This window comes from Anabrus simplex, chromosome 6 (assembly GCF_040414725.1).
Source record: "Anabrus simplex isolate iqAnaSimp1 chromosome 6, ASM4041472v1, whole genome shotgun sequence".
Classification (NCBI taxonomy): domain Eukaryota; kingdom Metazoa; phylum Arthropoda; class Insecta; order Orthoptera; family Tettigoniidae; genus Anabrus; species Anabrus simplex.
Genome location: NC_090270.1, coordinates 238,906,344 through 238,926,235, shown reverse-complemented (window position 1 = coordinate 238,926,235; position 19,892 = coordinate 238,906,344). Strand labels below are relative to the sequence as shown.

Here is a 19,892-nt window from a genome sequence, read left to right as displayed (position 1 = left end):
TGGGAAAACCAATAAGGGAGTCTTTCTGATAATCTATAAAGGCAGGCGGAGAGTGAGTGTCTGCCATTATAATGAAAACTCCCGAACCTGAATGTGACTGACGGTAGGCATGCTGGCCTACCATTACAATGAAAATTACCTAACCCAGTATTCATATGGGAACAGACGTTGGTGACTTCCCCGTCGTGTTTCTAGGGCAACCTTAAGAGCTATGCAACTTAATACAATCTTGCTCGCAACGTTCATACTACCTAAAGGCTTGGTTTCTCAGAACTGACGGATGCGAGGTGCGAGGTGCGAGGCCGGCGTTGCGTGCTTTCGTCGCAATGACGCTGCGAGGCTCGTGGTTTCCCACGCTGCGAGGCGGATCAGTTGCCGAGCACATGTCTTGTTCAATGGATCTCGCAGCCTGTGCGCTACTGTTGGAAGAGGAAGCGGATAATGAGGAGGAAATTATCTTGCGTTGTTTTGGCGGAGAAGGCAGCGATGTCTTTAAAAATAGGAAAACAGAGGGGGCCTACAATATTCTTGTAAAACGCCATTTGATTGACAGTGAAAGTAAATTCAGAAGTTATTTTCGGGTCTCAAGGGACCTTTTTCAAAGGATTTTAAATGTTATCAAAGAAGATATTACGAAGAAACCGAGTAACAACAGGTATCTAAAAACCATCTCACCTGAGGAGAAACTCTGTGTCACACTAAGGTGAGTGTAATCATTTAGTAAATCTTAAGGTAATTATTCCTAAAATAAAATTAATTTGTCGTCTTCAAAAGTACGTGTATATTTTAATTTCCACGGATTTTCGATGCCAAGTATTTCCTGAGGTAGGGCCTACAAGTATGAACATGTTTATACAATAGCCTACAAGATAATTTCTGGAAAATGAATTACAGATTATTATAATTAGTGAATTTACCTTAAATTATCACAAAACTCTGCACGAAATATTGAGTTAGCCATTGTTTATAATATGGATTGCAGTCAGGGTAAAGCGATGTACTGGGACAGTTCAGTCGACACTTCATCTTGAACTGACGATGTACCAGGTGACAATTCGGTGATAACAGAGTTAGAATCCTCGAAACTATTTGGTGTTGAAAACGTCGTGGACGAAGTGGTCCGTTGTTGGTACAGATGCCGCATCTCCATTTCTGTTACAATTTGGCAAACTTTCATTCGCGTTTCGGCTATAAGCTCCGGAGAAAATTCCATCACCGTCTTTGCCATACTTTTGAAAAAATCTATCACAGGATGATCTTCCTTGTGTCCTTCTGATTTAATAGCTAATATTTGCTTCATAATAGCCATTCTACTTTCACGACCCTTTTTTATCTCATCAAGTGCTCGATCCTTTAAAAAGATGGCCTTCCTTTTTTTGTAAGATGGATTTCCATGGCTGTCCGCTTCCCCACTACGAGTTCTTTCCTCATGAAAATTTAATTCTTCCTTTTCTTCATTGTCCTCAGTACCGGTACCTAGTTCTTCCTTCCGCTTTTCACTCTCTTCAGCGTCGCTATCGTGGCTCTCATGCTCATTCGCAGTCTTCTCTGGTAATGACGATACAGTTCTGCAACAACAAGAAGGAAACTTTACTAAATACTTCAACGGAAGAATTTCCTTTTAGAGACTTCCAAGGTTTATCCATTGAGATTTGGAGAAAGTATGAGATGATGAATATACAATTAAATTATGAACATATTGTGGCATATCTGTAGATACCTACGGCATCCCCCCCCCCTGTATTAAAATAACCACCACCACCACCATCACCACCACAAGACACCTACTTTCTTTCCTGTAGAGCAACATCGAGGAAAGCAAATTTGGCTGTGTTGTACTTTGATTTCGATGGTGCTGCAGAACCAGTTTTGTATTTCCCCTTTATCTTGATTTTTCTGTAGGTATCTCTGATCGATCGCCACCTCGTTTTGCACTCATTTTCTGGGGAGGAAACAAACATCAATTTAAATAAGCAACTACTACAAACAACTTTTAAGATTTACATTTGAAATATATTATACTGTTTTTATGTACTAGTTTTGTGGGCTAAACTTCTTCTACCACTAACATTCACCACCACTAAATAAGCAGCTGATAGCTCTTCCTTTTTCACAGGTACCTGTCCACGGGAGAATCTTTCAGATCACTAGCCTTCCAGTTCAGAATCACGCATAGCTGGATAAGTTGCATTGTTAGGAAGACACTGAGAGCAATTTCCAGCAGGCTGAAGAGTGAGGCCATACCTGTGCTCACAGAGGAGGTGTTGAAAGTAGTTTCAAATGGTTTTTATAACAAGTGGAATTACCCAAACTGCTGTGGTGCGATCGATGGCAAACACATACGGGAAAAATGTCCCAACAAGACTGGGTCACTGTGTTTCAACTATAAAGGATACTTTTCTCAAGTCCTACTTGCTTTGGTAGACCACAACTACAAATACTTGTTTGTTGATGTTGGTTCATACGGAAAAGAAGGCGATGCTGGAATATTTAAAAAATCTCAGCTGTACAGAATGATAACCGAAGGAACATTCCCTTTTCCTCGACCGAGTGCATTACCTGGAACTGAAAAAAGTCTCCAACATTCCAACGTTTTGCCACACGTCATTGTTGGTGATGAGGCATTCGGTTTGACTACTACAATGATGAGACCTTATCCACAAAAGCAATCGCGGCATGATGAGGAAAAGCGTATATTCAACTTCAGGCACAGCCGGGCTAGGAGAACAACTGAAAACACCTTTGGGATTATGTGTCAGTACTGGAGGGTTTTCTTCACCCCCATAGCTGTATCAATGGAAACTGTTGATGATCTTGTGATGTCAGCCTGTATCCTCCACAACCTTCTCCGGAATGAGCGAATTCCTTGTCCGAATGAACACTTTATTGGCAATTTAGAATTACCAGAAGACAACATGATTCCTCTGGCAGCTGACAACGGAGGAAATTCTACACATGACGCTTTCATGATAAGAGACAGCCTCAAGCAATACTTTTGCAGCAGGGAGGGAGAATTGGCATGGCAAAGAGAATATGCTAACAGGGTGGAGTGAAAGTTTTTTTCTAACGGATAAACGTGTGTTTGTTTACCTATAGTTTACTTTTCCTGTGACCCAATTAGCATAATAACGGAATGAACATCGTTATTAAAATAAAACACGTGATTTTATGAAGTGAACAATACTGAACTCAAATTTTGTAAAATGAAATATATTGACATATTTGATATTAAAGGAATGGATTCATTGGTTGGTAGGCTATATCATTTCTAAATCTGTTAATTATTTAATCCTTATATTTAATAATTATATTTGTTGTAATTAATAATAATAATAATAATAATAATAATAATAATAATAATAATAATAATAATAATAATAATAGACACTCTACCACTGATCCTCAGAGGCAGCTACCACATCAATGAAAAATCAAAGAATCCCAAGAAAGGAGGTTTCCAAATGACAGTAAATTAACATTATTCGTTTGGTACCTCCGTTTTAGGAATTTCTACTTTTACGAACTCTTTCCTTCTCAAGGCATACGTAATACATAAAACTAATAACGTTTCTTACCTGTTCTATCCAACTTCAGTGATATCATTTTCCATAAGTTGTCTTTCACAACGTTGTTTTTGTAGCTCTTGTGTTGTAGGTTATACAACACTGGATGCATTCGAACTTCTTCAATCAGTTCCTCGTCCATTTCGGCCGTAAAGCTCATCGTGTTGCACAAAACAGTGAAAACAAGAACAGAAATAATGTCGCCTCGCACTGCTATCGCCTCGCACAAATGTGGCCGGACGAATCAGTGCGAGGTGACGCTGCGAGGTCTCACTGCGAGGTTGCGCACACTGCGCACCGCGCAGCTTGAGAAACCACTTGCATAAGCTCGTGTAGTCTGGATTTGTGCGAGGCGGGCCTCGCACCTCGCACTTCGCATGCGTCGGTTCTGAGAAACCAAGCCTTAACCTAGAATTCTGTATACAATTTAGAATTCCGTAGTGAAGCACGGGGATATCAGCTAGTGATAAATAAAAGACATAATTTAAGAGTTCGGGAGTAATATTACGAATGTAAATTATATTAATAAATGAATTGGCCAATGTGCTGGGATATAGTTGCTCGGCACAACATTCAACTTAAAATGATGATTGAGAACATCCTCCAACTGAGGGCGCGTGTCAACACAGCGACATCTTATAAGAGAGTATGCGTGTGACGTCGTATGCTTAGCATACATTTTGCCTTATATTGAAGAGCTACTTCATTAAAACAACGTCTGAGATTTTCATTTTCTTGCAACAGGTAGCGTCCTATTTTATCAGTCAACTGACACATTAAATATAATCGATAGATAAATAATCTCGGTGATATCTACGCGTTCTACTCAAACACTAAAAATTTTTCTTTCCATGAAACCGTTTTCGAGGATGGTAAGTCTACGTTATAAATTGCAGCACTGAGAGAATATTATGTCTAATGATGAATAATGAAAGTATTCCCAGTTATTTTTTTCAATTCTCCTCAGTTATAAACAATTCACTTGAATGCACTATGCTAACAATCACCACTTGTCAAGAAAAAGTAACAGTACGGGTAATTAGATCATAACGCATTGTTTCAGGGGTGTTCAGGCTAGGATGTTTATTCACTGAAATGAAAACTGTCCGATGTTCATCCCTTATCTCCAGCTGTCAAGACGAACACATAAGTTTTGTCTACATTTCCTTTACCCAAGCACAGATAGAGCACCTCTGCTTATGAGCCAGTGCCTCACGTGATGGAATTTTGCGATCAAAATATCACTGACTGATAACCAAAGAAATCTTCTCAAGTAAGCTACATCCAGATCATATTTCACGAAAAGTTCAATCTGTCCCATATCTAGATTCCTAGAAACTATGTTCTTACCATTGGACCGTTCTCACTGTTCAGGGTATGTAAAGCAGTGGCACTGATGCCACTTTGATCCAGCAATAGATAACTCACCACATAATATACAGCGTGATTTAACTGCCCCTTCCAATTTAGTTTTATGGAACCCACAATATTAATTGCGTCCTGAAAATATCTGCCCTGCAGGTATGCTCAGACAACACAATCGGACATCTTGGTATTCACCACCTCACCATGATAGGACGTCGTAATATTATCCTTTTTTTCTTCTACTTTTTAATCTGTTTACACTCTAGGGTTGGTTTCTCCCTCGAACTCAGCGAGTGATCCCACCTCTACCGCCTCAATGGCAGTGTCCTGGAGCGTGAGACTTTGGGTCGCGGGATACAGCTGGGGAGAATGACAAGTACCTCGCCCAGGTGGCCTCACCTGCAATGCTGAACAGGGACCTTGTCGGGGGATGGGAAGATTGGAAGGGATAGACAAGGAAGAGGGAAGGAAGCGGGCGTTACCTTAAGTTAGGTACCATCCCGGCATTTGCCTGGAGGAGAAGTGGGAAACCACGGAAAACCACTTCGAGGATGGCTGAGGAGGGAATCGAGCACCCCTCCACTCAGTTGACCTCCCGAGGCTGAGTGGACCCGGTTCCAGCCCTCGTACCACTTTTCAAATTACTTGGCAGCCCTGGGAATCGAACCCGGGCCTCCGGGGGTGGCAGCTAATCACACTAACCACTACACCACAGAGGCGGACGTACTAAACACTGGAAGACAAACGTGTGCCTTCTAGATAATATGAACCTGACACGCAGTTGAAACACTAAATTGATATTGTAACCACAGTAAACCTAATATTTGCTATTAAGCTGCTCACGGTGCCGTAGGGAACCGTAGTGTAGGTGGTAAAGGTGTGGCGGAGCCGGCTTGCATGCCACGTGGGGGGCTCGAGACCGGGGTGAAGATTACGAATTTTTAAAATCTTTTTAATACCTCATGCAATGCAAGTTCAATACCCACTTTAATGCAAATTGTGTCTGAATGAATGTGTTTGTGGCCTTGAAAGGGGCTAATTAGTTAGCAGGCCGGACACATGCATAACGGAAAATATAGGAACACAACTGGTCAGGCAATGTTTTATCACCGAGCTCGATAGCTGCAGTCGGTTAAGTGCGGCCAGTATCCAGTAATCGGGAGATAGTGGGTTCGAACCCCACAGTCGGCAGACAGCCCTGAAGATGGTTTTCCATGTTTTCCCATTTTCACACCAGGCAAATGTTGGGGCTGTACCTTAATTAAGGACACAGCCGCTTCCTTCCCACTCCTAGACCTTTCCTATCCCATCGTCGCCATAAGACCTATCTCCGTCGATGCGACGTAAAGCAAATAGCAAAAAAAAAAAATGTTTTATCGGAGCACATGCTCGATGTGATGACCGTTTTGGTTTTTCACATTCGGGCCCGGTGTCCAATAGATCTTCTTGCGTGCTGAAGCATTCCAGGTGTAATTGCTCGGCAGGCGTCCGTGGTGAGTTGACGGAACTGGTCGGGGGTTTCCGGCGCTTCAGTGTAAACGATGTTCTTGAAATGTCGCCACAAGGGGAAGTGTAACGGTGTTAAATCCGCTGATCTGGCGGGCCAAGAAGCACGGCCCCCTCGTCCTATCCATTTCCCTGGCAGTTTCTCGTTCAGATGGTTGCGAACGGGCAAAGTCGAATTTGGTGGAGCTCCGTCCTGTTGCAACCACATCGTCAAACGATCGAGCAAGGGCACATCCTCCAGCAGCAGTGGGAGTTCCTGAGGCGGAAAGTGCAGGTACTGGGTGCCCGCCCAATGGCCCTCAAAGAAATAAGGTCGAATCAGGCGATGCCCCAAGATTCCACACCAAACATTCACTCACCATCGTACTTGATGGGCCGCCTATCGCACCCACTGAGGATTGTCCGGACTCCTATAGTGCATATTGTGGCGATTATTGTGGAAGCGCGATTCTTCCGAGAACAAGATATGCGATACGAATGCTGCATCATTGTCCAGCCTGCCTAACAGACACCGACAGAACTCCATTCGAGCTTCGAAATCCCGTCCATGGAGCTCTTGGTGTAGCTCAAGATGGTATGGGTGAAATTATGTTCATGCAGTATTTGTCAGACGGACGGCTGGCTGGTGTTCACCAGTCCTGCAGTCGCCCTTGTACGTATTTCTGGATTATTACGAGCTGCCTCCAAAACGGCCCCTTCTGTTTCACAAGATGTAACGGACCTTTCGCGGCCTGGTGGCTCGATGGAAATCACACCTGTTGTCCTTGAAGTCTTTCAAAACGGCGGAATGTCGCAGCAGCCGGGTGTCGCCTGCCGGGATACCGTTCCTGGTACAAGCGTAGTGCCTCGCACGCGTTTTGTCTTGCTTCCCCATAAATGAGGAGCATGTCAACGTATTCCTCTGTGAAAAACATACCCGAGATTACAGTACATTCAGGCCTTAACCAGTGGAGTATGCGCAGGACGCAAGATGAATAACAGTGTCATTCTACTGTTTGAATGTGGCAAACATGGGCCTGTGTTGACGTATTCAAATATCATACCGATGCAAAAAATATTGGAACGATGCAGGATCCGAACCGGCGGTCGCACATTTCGTCGATTGCTAGCGAACGTTTAATCACATCCGCTACGCTACACTACGTGACACATACTGGCAGTACGGCGAGAGCAGAGCAGAGTACATATGCCATCAGGTTCGGTGTTTAAGAAATTAATCACTGCACTGTTCCTAGTTTTATGCATTGATTCCCCTCTTCGTTACACCCGGTCACGACGCACGACCCTTTAACATAGTTACATGGTAAAAGGATGTTGCTTCATGATTTCAAGGCGTCATGTTTTGCGAACGGATGATACAGCATTTCGCTAGGGTTCAGAATCGTGTGCAAAATGTGCTCACTGAACATAAGTGCCGTACAGTACGCCTTCAGGGGAATAGCACCCCTATAACCATGTACAAGTTAGTTGGGCTGCAACACACGTTATTGGAATGGGCTGCTGAAACGCACTGTATAAACTCGACTCAACACTGGAGTCTAATCAACCCTGCATTTGATTCACCTCCCTGCTGACTGAAACGAAGTGAAACAATGGAGCTGCCGGTTTCGCATTGGCTCGTCAGGGCTACCAACCTAATTTACTTATAGAGGGTCAAGGTCATGATTCCCTTGCTGTCTAATTGGTTTTCAAAGCAAAATTCGCCAGTGTCTAAGGGACCCTAGTGTTATCGGTGATAATAATAATAATAATAATAATAATAATAATAATAATAATAATAATAACGTGGACTGCGTGAGGGTCATGACCACAATTTTTAACACACAGAAGAATACGTAACGAGTGATAGAAATTGTTGAAATAAAATACTATATATTCAATACATATTTAAAACCATATTGTTGATATATTGTTTCTCAATCCCAAATATTACTGCAATCAATAAGTTCGTGGATTGGCGCCTACAGTGAAGGCAACGCAGTGTACACCTATGTGCGTTAATGTACGTAAATTCGAGACAAAGTCAATGTGCAGTGGGTTTGTGATATGAAAAGTGACGTACTTACGCCAGGAGTCTGGAGGGTAAGATGTATGTGTACCACGCAGGCCGGGTTTCAGCAAGGATGGTTTAATATACTCTAACCCTGGGATTTTTAACTTTCTTTCTTTCTTTCTTTCTTTCTTTCTTTCTTTCTTTCTTTCTTAATCTGCTTACCCTTCAGGGTTGGTTTTTCCCTCAGACTCAGCGAGGGATCCCACCTCTACCGCCTCAAGGGCAGTGTCCTGGAACTTCAGACTCTGGGTCGAAGGATACAACTAGGGAGGATGACCAGTACCTCGCCCAGGCGGCCTCACCTGCTATGCTGAACAGGGGCATTGTGGGGGGATGGGCAGATGGGAAGGGATAGACAAGGAAGAGGGAAGGAAGCGGGAGTGGCCTTAAGTTAGGTACCATCCCGGCATTTGCCTGGAGGAGAAGTGGGAAACCAGGCGGGAATCGAACCCACCTCTACTCAATTGACCTTCCGAGGCTGAGTGGACCCCGTCCCAGCCCTCGTACCACTTTTCAAATTTCGTGGCAGAGCCGGGAATTGAGCCCGGGCCTACAGGCGTGGCAACTAATCACACTAACCACTACACCACAGAGAAGGACGTATTTTTAACTTCAGGTCGATATTTTAATGTGTTCTTGCTAGCCACACGTTTCACGGAGCTACTTCGGCAGAGGATTAACTAACACGATATTATCGCCCGTCGGCAACAGCCACCTTACTAATCAAGGAGGCTGAGACTGAAAATTGGAGGTGATGAATACGCTTCTTGCGTGGTTCGTTTCTTTCTTTTTGGGCGATATTTTTTATTCCATAGTTACCGTGGTAGCCTGTATTATGCTTTCGTATTAGATCTGCAAGCAGTGATTGAAGAAATTTAAAAGGTTGAGAAGTGAAACAGGGACATATTTTTTTCTACTTTAGAAATAAAACATGACTCACTGAGTTAGTATCCAAGTATCAAAGCGTTATAGAATACAATACCGATGGTCTGAGATCAAGAGAAAAAGAAGGCACACAGGAAAATAATTACAGGGGAATTTGATACCATTACGCGTGTGACATAGGGTTGGGCAGACCGGAACAGTCAGTTGTTCCGCAACATTAGGAGCTTGAGGTGGAGTGTTTCGGTACAGTGTGCCGGCACACGGCACTCGGGACTGTAACTGCGCAGTAGAGAGAACGTCGGGAGGCAACATGACATGCTCCGCGACACCGGAAATGTGCTGCTGTACCGGACGTGCTGTGTGTAGATATGGCCAGCACAAAGCTGCACGGAACGTGAAGGAACAGTCGGAACACTGAAATTCGTGCCCAATAATCAAGCATAAAGGCTGCTTTTATATTAAGATTTTTTCACTCAATATGAAATACATATAACACGGTCGCAATGGCAGTACAGGTGTTTAAAAGTAACTAATTCAACGATATTTTCAGCAGTTGAATGTATCGGCCTGTATTGTGAGTAATTAGGACCTGGATAAAACTTCACAGCACGTGTAAAAGCTGTCGGAACTCTGAAATACGCATCAAAAAATTATGTCTAAATGTTGTTTTTAGAATAAGAATGTTTTCATTCAATCCGAAATACACCTCTCACAATTACACTGGCAGTAGATGTGTTTACAAATGTCACCATGTTATTTTCACCAATTAAAAATATACTCGCACAGTTGAAGAAACACTTCTCAGTAGGCCTACTCTATTTACGTACACAATATCGAAGCGGAACACGAAAATAAAAATTAACGCACACAAGCAAAACAAGAAGATAAAAATTAAACACTATATGCAAGCGGGACAGGAGATGAAAATTAAAACTTAAATACAATATACACGCAGAACACGAAAATAAAAATTGTGGTACATTTTATGTTTAAGTTTGAAATGTCTTGTCATTGTGCCGGTTGAAAGTCCCTTTGCAGACAAAATAGAAGAACATAAATTGGATTTCACTCTGTCCGGTTTTATTCTAGTAAAAATGTCCTAAACAGGACACCGATACGACATTATGCAAAGTTTACCGTCTTTCGTACGGTTTTATTACTAGACTTCAATGAAAACACTCTTACAAAACAGTTGAATACAAAACAGAACACATTAAGTTACTCGCATGTACTGAAGGCCAGTTGCCGGTGCAACAGAACTCTCAGAACAAAGAGGATGTGACTCCAGCAAGTGGCGGCACACAGCCGGTATCGACAGCCAGCTAGTAGGCGAAGGGCATTGCATAGTGGCGCTTCTGACGGGACAGCGAGTCACTCTCTCGGTCTCGCTTGAGAATATTTCGGAGCAATTGACACTCGGTGTTCCGAACCTACGGAACGTAACTGTGCACCGGCACAGTGTGCCGAAAAAGGGACATAGTCCCCAACCCTAAAGTGACATTGCGAATTAGAAAGCGATTTAAACAGTTCTACAAAATTATTAATGCCACAGCTGCAGACACATTAGAGACCATTCTGCTGACCGTATCGTTTGATATCCCAACATTATATCAAAACATGTCCGGCTCCACGGCTAAATGGTTATCGTGCTGGCCTTTGGTCACAGAGGTTCCGGATTCGATTCCCGACCGGGTCGGGAATTATAACTATAATTGGTTAATTTCGCTGGCACGGGGACAGGGTGTATATGTCGTGTTCATCATCACTTCATCCACATCACGACGCGCAGGTCGCCTACGGGAGTCAAATAAGAAAGACCTGCATCTGGCAAGCCGAACTTGTCCTCGCACACTCCCGGCACTAAAAGCCATACACCATCGCATTTCATCTCTAAACATTAAAATAGGAAACCCTCCTGTTGTTGAGAGTCTTAATGTAATCAATACCTACAGTATAGGAGAGAGAGAGAGAGAGATACTTCTTCTTGTCGGTTGTGTATTACAACACCCAAGAATTTCATCGATGATGTTAACAACGACGGTTTTCACTGTCTATATCTCTTCAAAGATCGTTACTCCTACATATTTCTATTGGGAACACCATTCAACATATGTAAATATTTATTTATTTATTTATTTATTTATTTATTTATTTATTTATTTATTTATTTATTTATTTATTTATTTACAATTTGCTTTGCGTCCCACCGACACAGACAGGTCTTATGCCGAAGATGGGATGGGGAAAAGGCTAGGATTCGGAGGAAAGCGGCCATGTCCTTAATTAAGGTACAGCCTGACGTGAAAATAAGACCACGGAAACCACAATATCTGTCTGTGTCAGTGCGACGTAAGGAAAATTGTTACAAAAAGCGGGCTTCAGCATCGTGGGAACTTTGATGGATGGATTACAGCCTATAATCATCATCACCAGAGTAATCACTATCCACATTCATGAGTTCCTTATCATTTACTACCACTAGGACAGTAGATGTGCTCATGTAACGTGAAACTTGTCTCACGATGCTTAGCCGCCTTAACTTTGGCATGGCATGAAGTGCGGCCAGTATCCAGTAATCGGGAGATCGTGTATTCAAGCCCCACTGTCGGCAGCCCTGAAGATGGTTTTCCGTCGTTTCCCATTTTCACACCAGGCAAATGCCGGGGCTGTACCTTAATTAAGGTCACGGCCGCTTCCTTCCACTTCCTAGGCCTTTCCCATCCCATCGTTGCCATAAGACATATCTGTGTCGGTGCGACGTAAAGCAAATAGCAAAAAAAAAAAAAAAAAAAAAAAAAAAAATTGGCATGTTCACGATAAGCATTTTGAAGCTCGGCATTGGTGAATGTGGACTTTTTTGGAATTTCGCTATCTCCTCTCAAATGTGCCATTGATCATTTTGAAATAATTTATAGTTTTCGCATTTCTTTCAGTTCCTACTCTTAGTTTTACGTCACACGAACCCAGACAGATATGATGACGACGATGTGATAGGAAAGGGATAGAACTGGGAAGGAAGCAACCCTGGTCTGAATTACGATACAGCCCCAGCATTTGTTAGGTGTGAAAATGAAAAATAATCTTCAGGCTGCCGACAGAGGGAGTTATGTTCCACTATCTCCCGAAGGCATACTAACAGCTACAAGACCCAAACCGCGAAAATACTTTCCTGGTTTTCACATTTCTTCCTACCACATTCTTATTTTTGTTACCATTTGCTTTACGTCACGTCTATACAAATGGTTCTTATGGCTACGATAGGTTAGCAGAGGTAAAGAAGTGACCGTGGCCTTGATTAACGTACAGCCCCAGAATTTTCCTTGTTTAAAGTGATAATATTCAGAACCCTTCCTTTAAAACTTCCCTTCCTAATCTAGTATTTCCACCTGCCTTCGTTTGACTGAATTCCAATTTATTTATTTATTTATTTATTTATTTATTTATTTATTTATTTATTTATTTACATGTTGGCATTTAAGTTGGCAATTGGGCTGTAGTGAGAATTGTTGGTAAAATGAGTTCTTAGTTTAAGGTACATATAGAAGTCAGACTAGACTGTAAACTTTCACCTTTGTTGATCCTCTGCTGAAAGGTATAAAGTTGCAGGGAGGGAGTAGTAAGCAGTCTGGCCGATGCTCACGACAGGGTCTTAATGGCACATTGTGCCGAATGCCTGCAGTCTAATATCTTGGAACTTGAAAATAGGTGCAATGAGTATGGTATGAAAATTAGGCTTTCCAAGACTAAACTGATGTCTGTTGATAAAGAATCCAAGAGAATTGACTGTCAGATTGGGGGGTACAAAGCTGGAACAGGTAGATAATTTCAAGTACCTTGGATGTGTGTTCTCCCAGGATGGTGGTACAGTAAGTGAGATGTAATCAAGGCGCATTAACGCTAATAAAATGAGATTGAAATTGTGATCAACAGTATTCTCTAAGATGGAACTCACCTTCCGGACGAAACTATCTTTACATCAGTCTGTATTTAGATCAACTTTATTTCACGGCAGTGAAACCAGAGTGGACTCAGCATGTGTTTCATAAGTTAGAAGTAACAGATATGAAAGTAGCGAGAATGATTTCTGGTATAAACAGGTGAAAACATGGCAGAAAGGTACTCGGAATGAGGAGAAAAAGGCTAAATTAGGAATGAACTGGATAAACGAAGCCGTACGCATAAACCGGTTCCGGTTGTGGAATCATGCGAGGCGAACGGAGGATGAGAGGTTACCTAGGAGAATAATGGACTCTGTTACAGAGAGTAAGAGAACTAGAGGGAGATCAGGACGACGATGGTTAGACTGAGTTTCTAACGATTTTAACATAAGCGGAAATGAACGGGGCCAAATAACTGGTTGCAAATAGAGAATTGCGGCTGCGTTCAGTAAATTCACAGAGGCTTGCAGACTGAACGCTTAAAAGCATAATGGTCTATCATGAAGATGTATGTATGTATTTGCATGTTGTACTCTTTTTTCAAGTACTCAGTGCTTCCTCTAAGTCTTTTGAAGAAATGGATATAATAACAATATAGTCGACAAATCTCAGGATTTGGTTAGGCCTACCTCTCATTAGACTATCCTGGCGAAATCAGACGACTCAGCCACCCGGAGAACGGAAGACGTGGCATTTAATCCCGAGAATGATTATACTTTTCAACTCCTCCCATTTGAATGTTAATTAGAGATTTGTTACGGATTTTGTGTTGAATATCTTCTAGTCAGAAGAGGGAAATCGTACTGCGTAAGCCTGATCTAAGTCTCTATCAGGTCAGAACTCGCGAAAAGAATTTTTAATCTGGCTGGTGTCATGTTATCTATTTTTCAAAGGGGATGATAGTGAGAGAACACGTATTGAAGGCGTAGCGCTAGCGTAGTACGTGCTGTAAGCTATGACCGGATCAAAGAAAATCCAACGTGCTCGCCTCCGCAAAGCCTTATCCCTCTGTACAGGAGAGAGCTGAAATATGCAGCATACCCACTCCATTCTACCGCCTTACTACAGCCGGTCTCCCCTTGCCATCTGCTCTTTGTCTTACCCATTGACAAGCAATATCTCCTTCGCCCGGTGAGGCCATTTCCTTTCTCTCTCTCTCTCTTTTTCACTTTCTCTTTATTTTTCATTCCATCTCTTTGTTTTTTTTTTTCATATACAAGGTACCAGCGTGCACGAGAGAAATTTCACTTAGTTTACATCAACAAAGTATATGTTCCAGCTCTCACGCCTTCAAACAATCATTTAGTTTTGACCTCAGAACTCATCCTCATATTTCCCTTTCACCATAATTTCTCTCTTCTTTTCAAACACATTTTTCCGCTTCTTACTATCGTTTCACTTCCATATTGAAGGCGAAACGTAAATATCTTCGTGAAACGTATATATATTTTATACGTTCTCGCACTTAGGGTCTTTTTTACAAATTGCTTTACGTCGGACCGACATAGATAGGTCTTATGACGCCAATGGGATGGGAAAGTCCTAGGAGTGGTACAGCCCCAGTGCTCTTAGTTTACATTGGTAACATTACTGACATTCAAACCCACTCAACTTTAATGCCCATTTGTTTGTTACGGACTTACTATGAGTGTTTCGTATATATGATATGTTTATATTCGAATATCAGTAGGTTAGAGTAACGTATTCATACTATTACTTTCATCACTGTTAACATATTTATTTTATTCATATTAATATTATTATTATTTGCATAATTCAAATTAGTTGTTATTATTATGAGTGTATTAGGTTAAGACTGGTTAAGTGAAAGGAAGATAGTAAATCCCTAATTATTTTGCCAGGATAAACAAAACATTCTATCTTACGAAAAGGAGAAATTATGCAGCATTGAAACCGAAGCATTGATCGACTCTTAATGAATTACAAAGATTATCACCAACGTTATCAGGTGAGCATTAAAGATGAATAACCTCCAGGGGCAGAAGGAGTGTATTATTGTTCAAATAGACCAGGGGATCCACCTTAATGATAGTGTATAATTTTCTCTCTGTTCTTAACGGTCCCAGAACACGCCAGAATGCCGTAATTATGCTCTCAAAAATATTGAATGTGGTCATAAATATATCAACACTTCTTCTTTTCTTCTGGTATAATAATAATAATAATTTCGTGTAGCTATTTCTAGCCGAGTGCACCCCTTGTAAGGCAGACCCTCCTATGAGGGTGGGCAGCATCTGCCAAGTGTAGGTTACTGCGTGTTAATGTGGTGGAGGATAGTGTTATGTGTGGTGTGTGAGTTGCAGGGATGTTGGGGACAGCACAAACACCCAGCCCCCTGGCCATTGGAATTAACCAATGAAGGTTAAAATCCCAGACCCTGTCGGGAATCGAACTCGGGACCCTCTGAACCTAAGGCCAGTACACTGACCATTCAGCCAACGAGACGGAATTTTCTTTTGGTGAAGGCTCCTGACAGAAGGTAGACGACCTCCATGTAGTAATTTTCCTATCTTGTGTTTCCCGCATCGTGGGTGCCGAACCGCTGTCAGAGGATTTTCTCCGCCCACGTTCACCTGTTATTATTTTCTAGCTCGCCTTCCATAATTAGTTGTACCCGCCAGTGTTTGTCATCTTGGTAAGTATAACAAAATTCGACTACTTCCCTGGATTTGCATAGTTTACGCAAGATAGAGCGGCATAGATTAAAAGTAATCCCTTTTGTTAATAGCCTTCTAGTGTTGGAAATAACTAGCAAAATGTAGTTCGAATGTGAGAAACATTGTTTCTTTGACAAAGTGAACTGTATCGGATTTCATGGAACTCTGAGGCTTTCTCCTCAAAACAGATGACTTTCTGTACTCAGTTTTTAGAAAATGTTAGAGTCCGCAGTCACGCAGGCAGGCCTTAGGACAACTTGAAGAACTCCGTCATAGTCAGTTAACTGAAGTGTAGTGCTGCAGTACATCAACCAAATTTGTCTTCTCTGCAAATCGCGAAGTAAGAGGGTGAATTAAATTTCCCATCGGGAGAACGACCAGCTTGAATGAAAATTTTCCTCGTTAAAAGATAATAATAATAATAATAATAATAATAATAATAATAATAATAATAATAATAATAATAATAATGTTATTGTTTACACGTTCCACTAACTACTTTTGACGGTTTTTGGAGAAGCTGAGGTGTCGGAATATTGTCCCTCACGAGTTCTTTTACGTTCCAGTAAATATACCGACACGAGGCTGACGTATTTGAGCACCTTTAAATACTACCGGACTAAAACCAGGATCAAACCTGCCAAGCCCAGCGCTTCAACCGTCTGAGCCACTCAGACCGGCGTCTATGTCTCCTTACTCGTCCCGCGATAGTCTTAAGTTTCCAGAACTTAATCCTGCCAAAATGCTCTACTGAAAAGAAGTAGCTTGGAAATACATTGAAGCCATTTTGACATAAACAAGTCGCTCGAAAATGTGTGTAACGAAACAGTGTAATGTAACAAAATGTGCGACGTGATGTTACCTAGCAACAGTACGTTGTGAGCTGTACAGGCCATGGCCATCCAACAGAACTTTACATCACAGGCTGCATGTTTGCTAGGTAACATTGCGTCACACCTTTTAGGGAAAGACGTTTTTACGATCATTTGATTTTGAAAAAGTAAAATAAAATAAAATAAAATTATTATGTTTTATTCAATATCATATTTTCGTAAACTAAACATCAACATAGATATCATTTTTTTTATTTGATGCTCCACACAAACTCCCGGTGCGGCCAGATATTTCAAAAGTATACGTATAAAAATATGTAACAGTTGTTACATTTTAAATATGATGTTTGAATGAATTGCTATGTTGTTTGAATGAAATACCTCTATTACGTTACCTTTACCTTTATGAACGCATAAGTAAACTTACTCACAAACACGCGGTTTGACGAAGAATTTAATTTTTCGTGCATAGGTCTTCAGACAGTCTGAAGAGTTTAGAAGATGCCGAACGCGGACTGTAGCCATAGAAAACAGACTTCGAATTGTACTTAAATACAGGATGGGGGACAAGTGCGGTCGCTTGCTAAGCCAAGGCCCTTCAAGGACTGTAGTGCCATGTGGTTTGGTTTGCTTTGGATGGGGGCAAGGAGAGAGAGTTATGAGATGATTTATTAAGAACCCAAGTAAAAATTGCTTACTCTACCTGAAACAGCATGCTTACGTGACCAGTTTCCTCCATTTGTCAAGTATGTATATAGTACGCTCCGGAAAATGAATCGTTGGAGAAAATTCATTATTTTCTAAGGTGATACAGTTGAAAATCTGATTATATAAGGATCATGACCCCCTAATCCCTGCAAAGCTTAAAAATGAAGTCTGCTGGACTCCACTCTAGTGAGGGATACAAAATTCTTTGGGCACATTTACAAATTTCTTATTTTTTCATAGTTGTTTTACGTCGCACCGACACAGATAGGTCTTATGGCGACGATGGGATAGGGAAGGGCTAGGAGTGGAAAGGAAGCGGCCGTAGCCTTAATTAATGTACAGCCCCAGTATTTTCCCGGTGTGAAAATGGGAAACCACGGAAAGCCATCTTCGAGGCTGCCGACAGTGGGGTTCGAACCCACTATCTCCCGGATGCAAGCTCACAGCTGCTCGCCCCTAACCGCACGGCCAACTCGCCCGGTGTTTTTACAAATGTAACATTCTAGTGAGTGTTATAGAAAGCTAAATAATTCTAGGGAGGACTTGATAGAAAGTAATAGAGGAGATACCGCTGATGACTGGATGTACAATATTAATTAAAATATTAAACGAGGAAAACATCAGAAAAGACGTGAAGAATGGATGTCGTACTGTGTCTCAGAATTTTGAGGCACTGGCCTTCTGACCCCTAGTTGGTAGGTTCGATCCTGACTCAGTGTAGTGGTATTTGAAGATGCTCAAATACGTCAGGCTCGTGTCGATAGATTTATTGGCACGTGAAAGAACTCCTCTGAGACTAAATTCCAGCACCCCGGTGTCTGCGATAACCGTAAACATTTAGTTAGTGGAACGTAAAACCTATAACATAATTTTAATTTATTATTATTATTATTATTATTATTATTATTATTATTATTATTATTATTATTATTATTATTATTATTATTATTATTATTATTATTATTATTATTATTATTATTATTATTTGAATAATGCATGCAATTACAAAGCAGTGTGTTTCGAAAATGGTGCTGAAGTAATTTGACTGCGGACATCGCTTGATAACAAATGTCAGTCGTATGAAGGCATATTATTTTATACTTGTCATGAAAGGAAATTCCCCAGCTGAAATAGACCTAACGTCTCATGTGAGGACGTCGCTGTGAAAGTAAATACTGTAGCATATTGTATAAAATATTTTATAATATTGTAGAGCACTGTAAGATAACCATAATTTTGTACACTTTTTCCTTATGAAATACCCTTCCCAGTCTTCTTTGTTAAGAGAAGAAATTGCGGTTCTCATTACGGCTTCGAGCTTTGCCATGAAAATGTCTCCAGTAACATTGCTCTCACGCACAGTCCTATTTACCTTCGTCCAAGCTGGTTTAATGGCTTTAAACTGGCGTGTGTAAGGCGGGAAACGAGTTACGTCATGTCCATGTGACCTTAAATGCTCATAAATCCGGAAGATTTCCATCAAATGGAAGAGTTTCGATTGTCTCGTATCCTCACTGCATGGCACATTGTTCCTTTCGAACCAACTCTTCATTTCCTTCGTTAGGGGCCGATGACCTTCGATGTTAGGCCCCTTTAAACAACAAGCATCATCATCATCATCATCATCATCATCATTTCCTTCTTAACAGCATACTTCGTGGGACGTTTGTTCCGTTGTACACAATGATAAGAAGAATTATCAAATACAATAACGCTATTCTTAGGGAGATTGGGCAATAACTTCTCAAGAATCGACTTCTCAAAATTCTCTGCGTTCATCGGGCCATGATAACCTCCAACCGATTTTCCGGCCTTAAAAGTTAGCAACGCTTCTTCCAGGAACCCATCTTCACATTCCGCGTGTACAATTATTAAGCGGTCCGATGTGCTTGTGTTCGTCAAAACACCAGGTTTATTGTCACTTTTTCAACATTTACTAAATGTCAAATTATTATCTACCCATATTTCATATATATTTAAGGAATGGAACGATTACTCATCTGTAATGCCGAAAAGCTCTTAAGTACCTACAGCGGCAAATGACAATGTTTGGGTGCTCCACCAACTTTTTTTTCTGAAACTCTGACACTTATCCCACTTATATCCCATATATTTCAAAATTCGCCTCAAGATATGAACGCCTCACGGAAGTTTGATTTTCTTCTTGATGGCACTCAAAAGCTTGGGGCATGCAGGAATTTTCTTCTGGACTACACAGAAGACTTGAAATACGTCTCTTATTACCCTCCTGCTAAAACCATCACACTGCACGTTTCTTTCTTCGGGTTGTGGGCGGTGCTTCCCTGGTGTTGATAGTGACGTATCGCCAGCTGATCTACTTTCCTTACTGACTGAAATTCCTG

At 41.4% G+C, this 19,892-nt stretch overlaps 1 protein-coding gene across 1 annotated transcript; it reads right to left on the bottom strand.

Moving 5' to 3' along the window:
• Positions 1–982: 982 nt before the first annotated feature.
• Positions 983–3,760, bottom strand: LOC137501294 (uncharacterized). Its single transcript, XM_068228274.1, has 3 exons — positions 3,576–3,760; positions 1,789–1,942; positions 983–1,568 (listed from the first exon to the last, which is right to left on the bottom strand). Exons 1-3 carry the CDS (start codon positions 3,721–3,723, stop codon positions 983–985), a joined length of 888 nt encoding a protein of 295 aa, XP_068084375.1. The 5' UTR covers positions 3,724–3,760.
• Between the last annotated feature and the right edge of the window lie 16,132 nt (positions 3,761–19,892).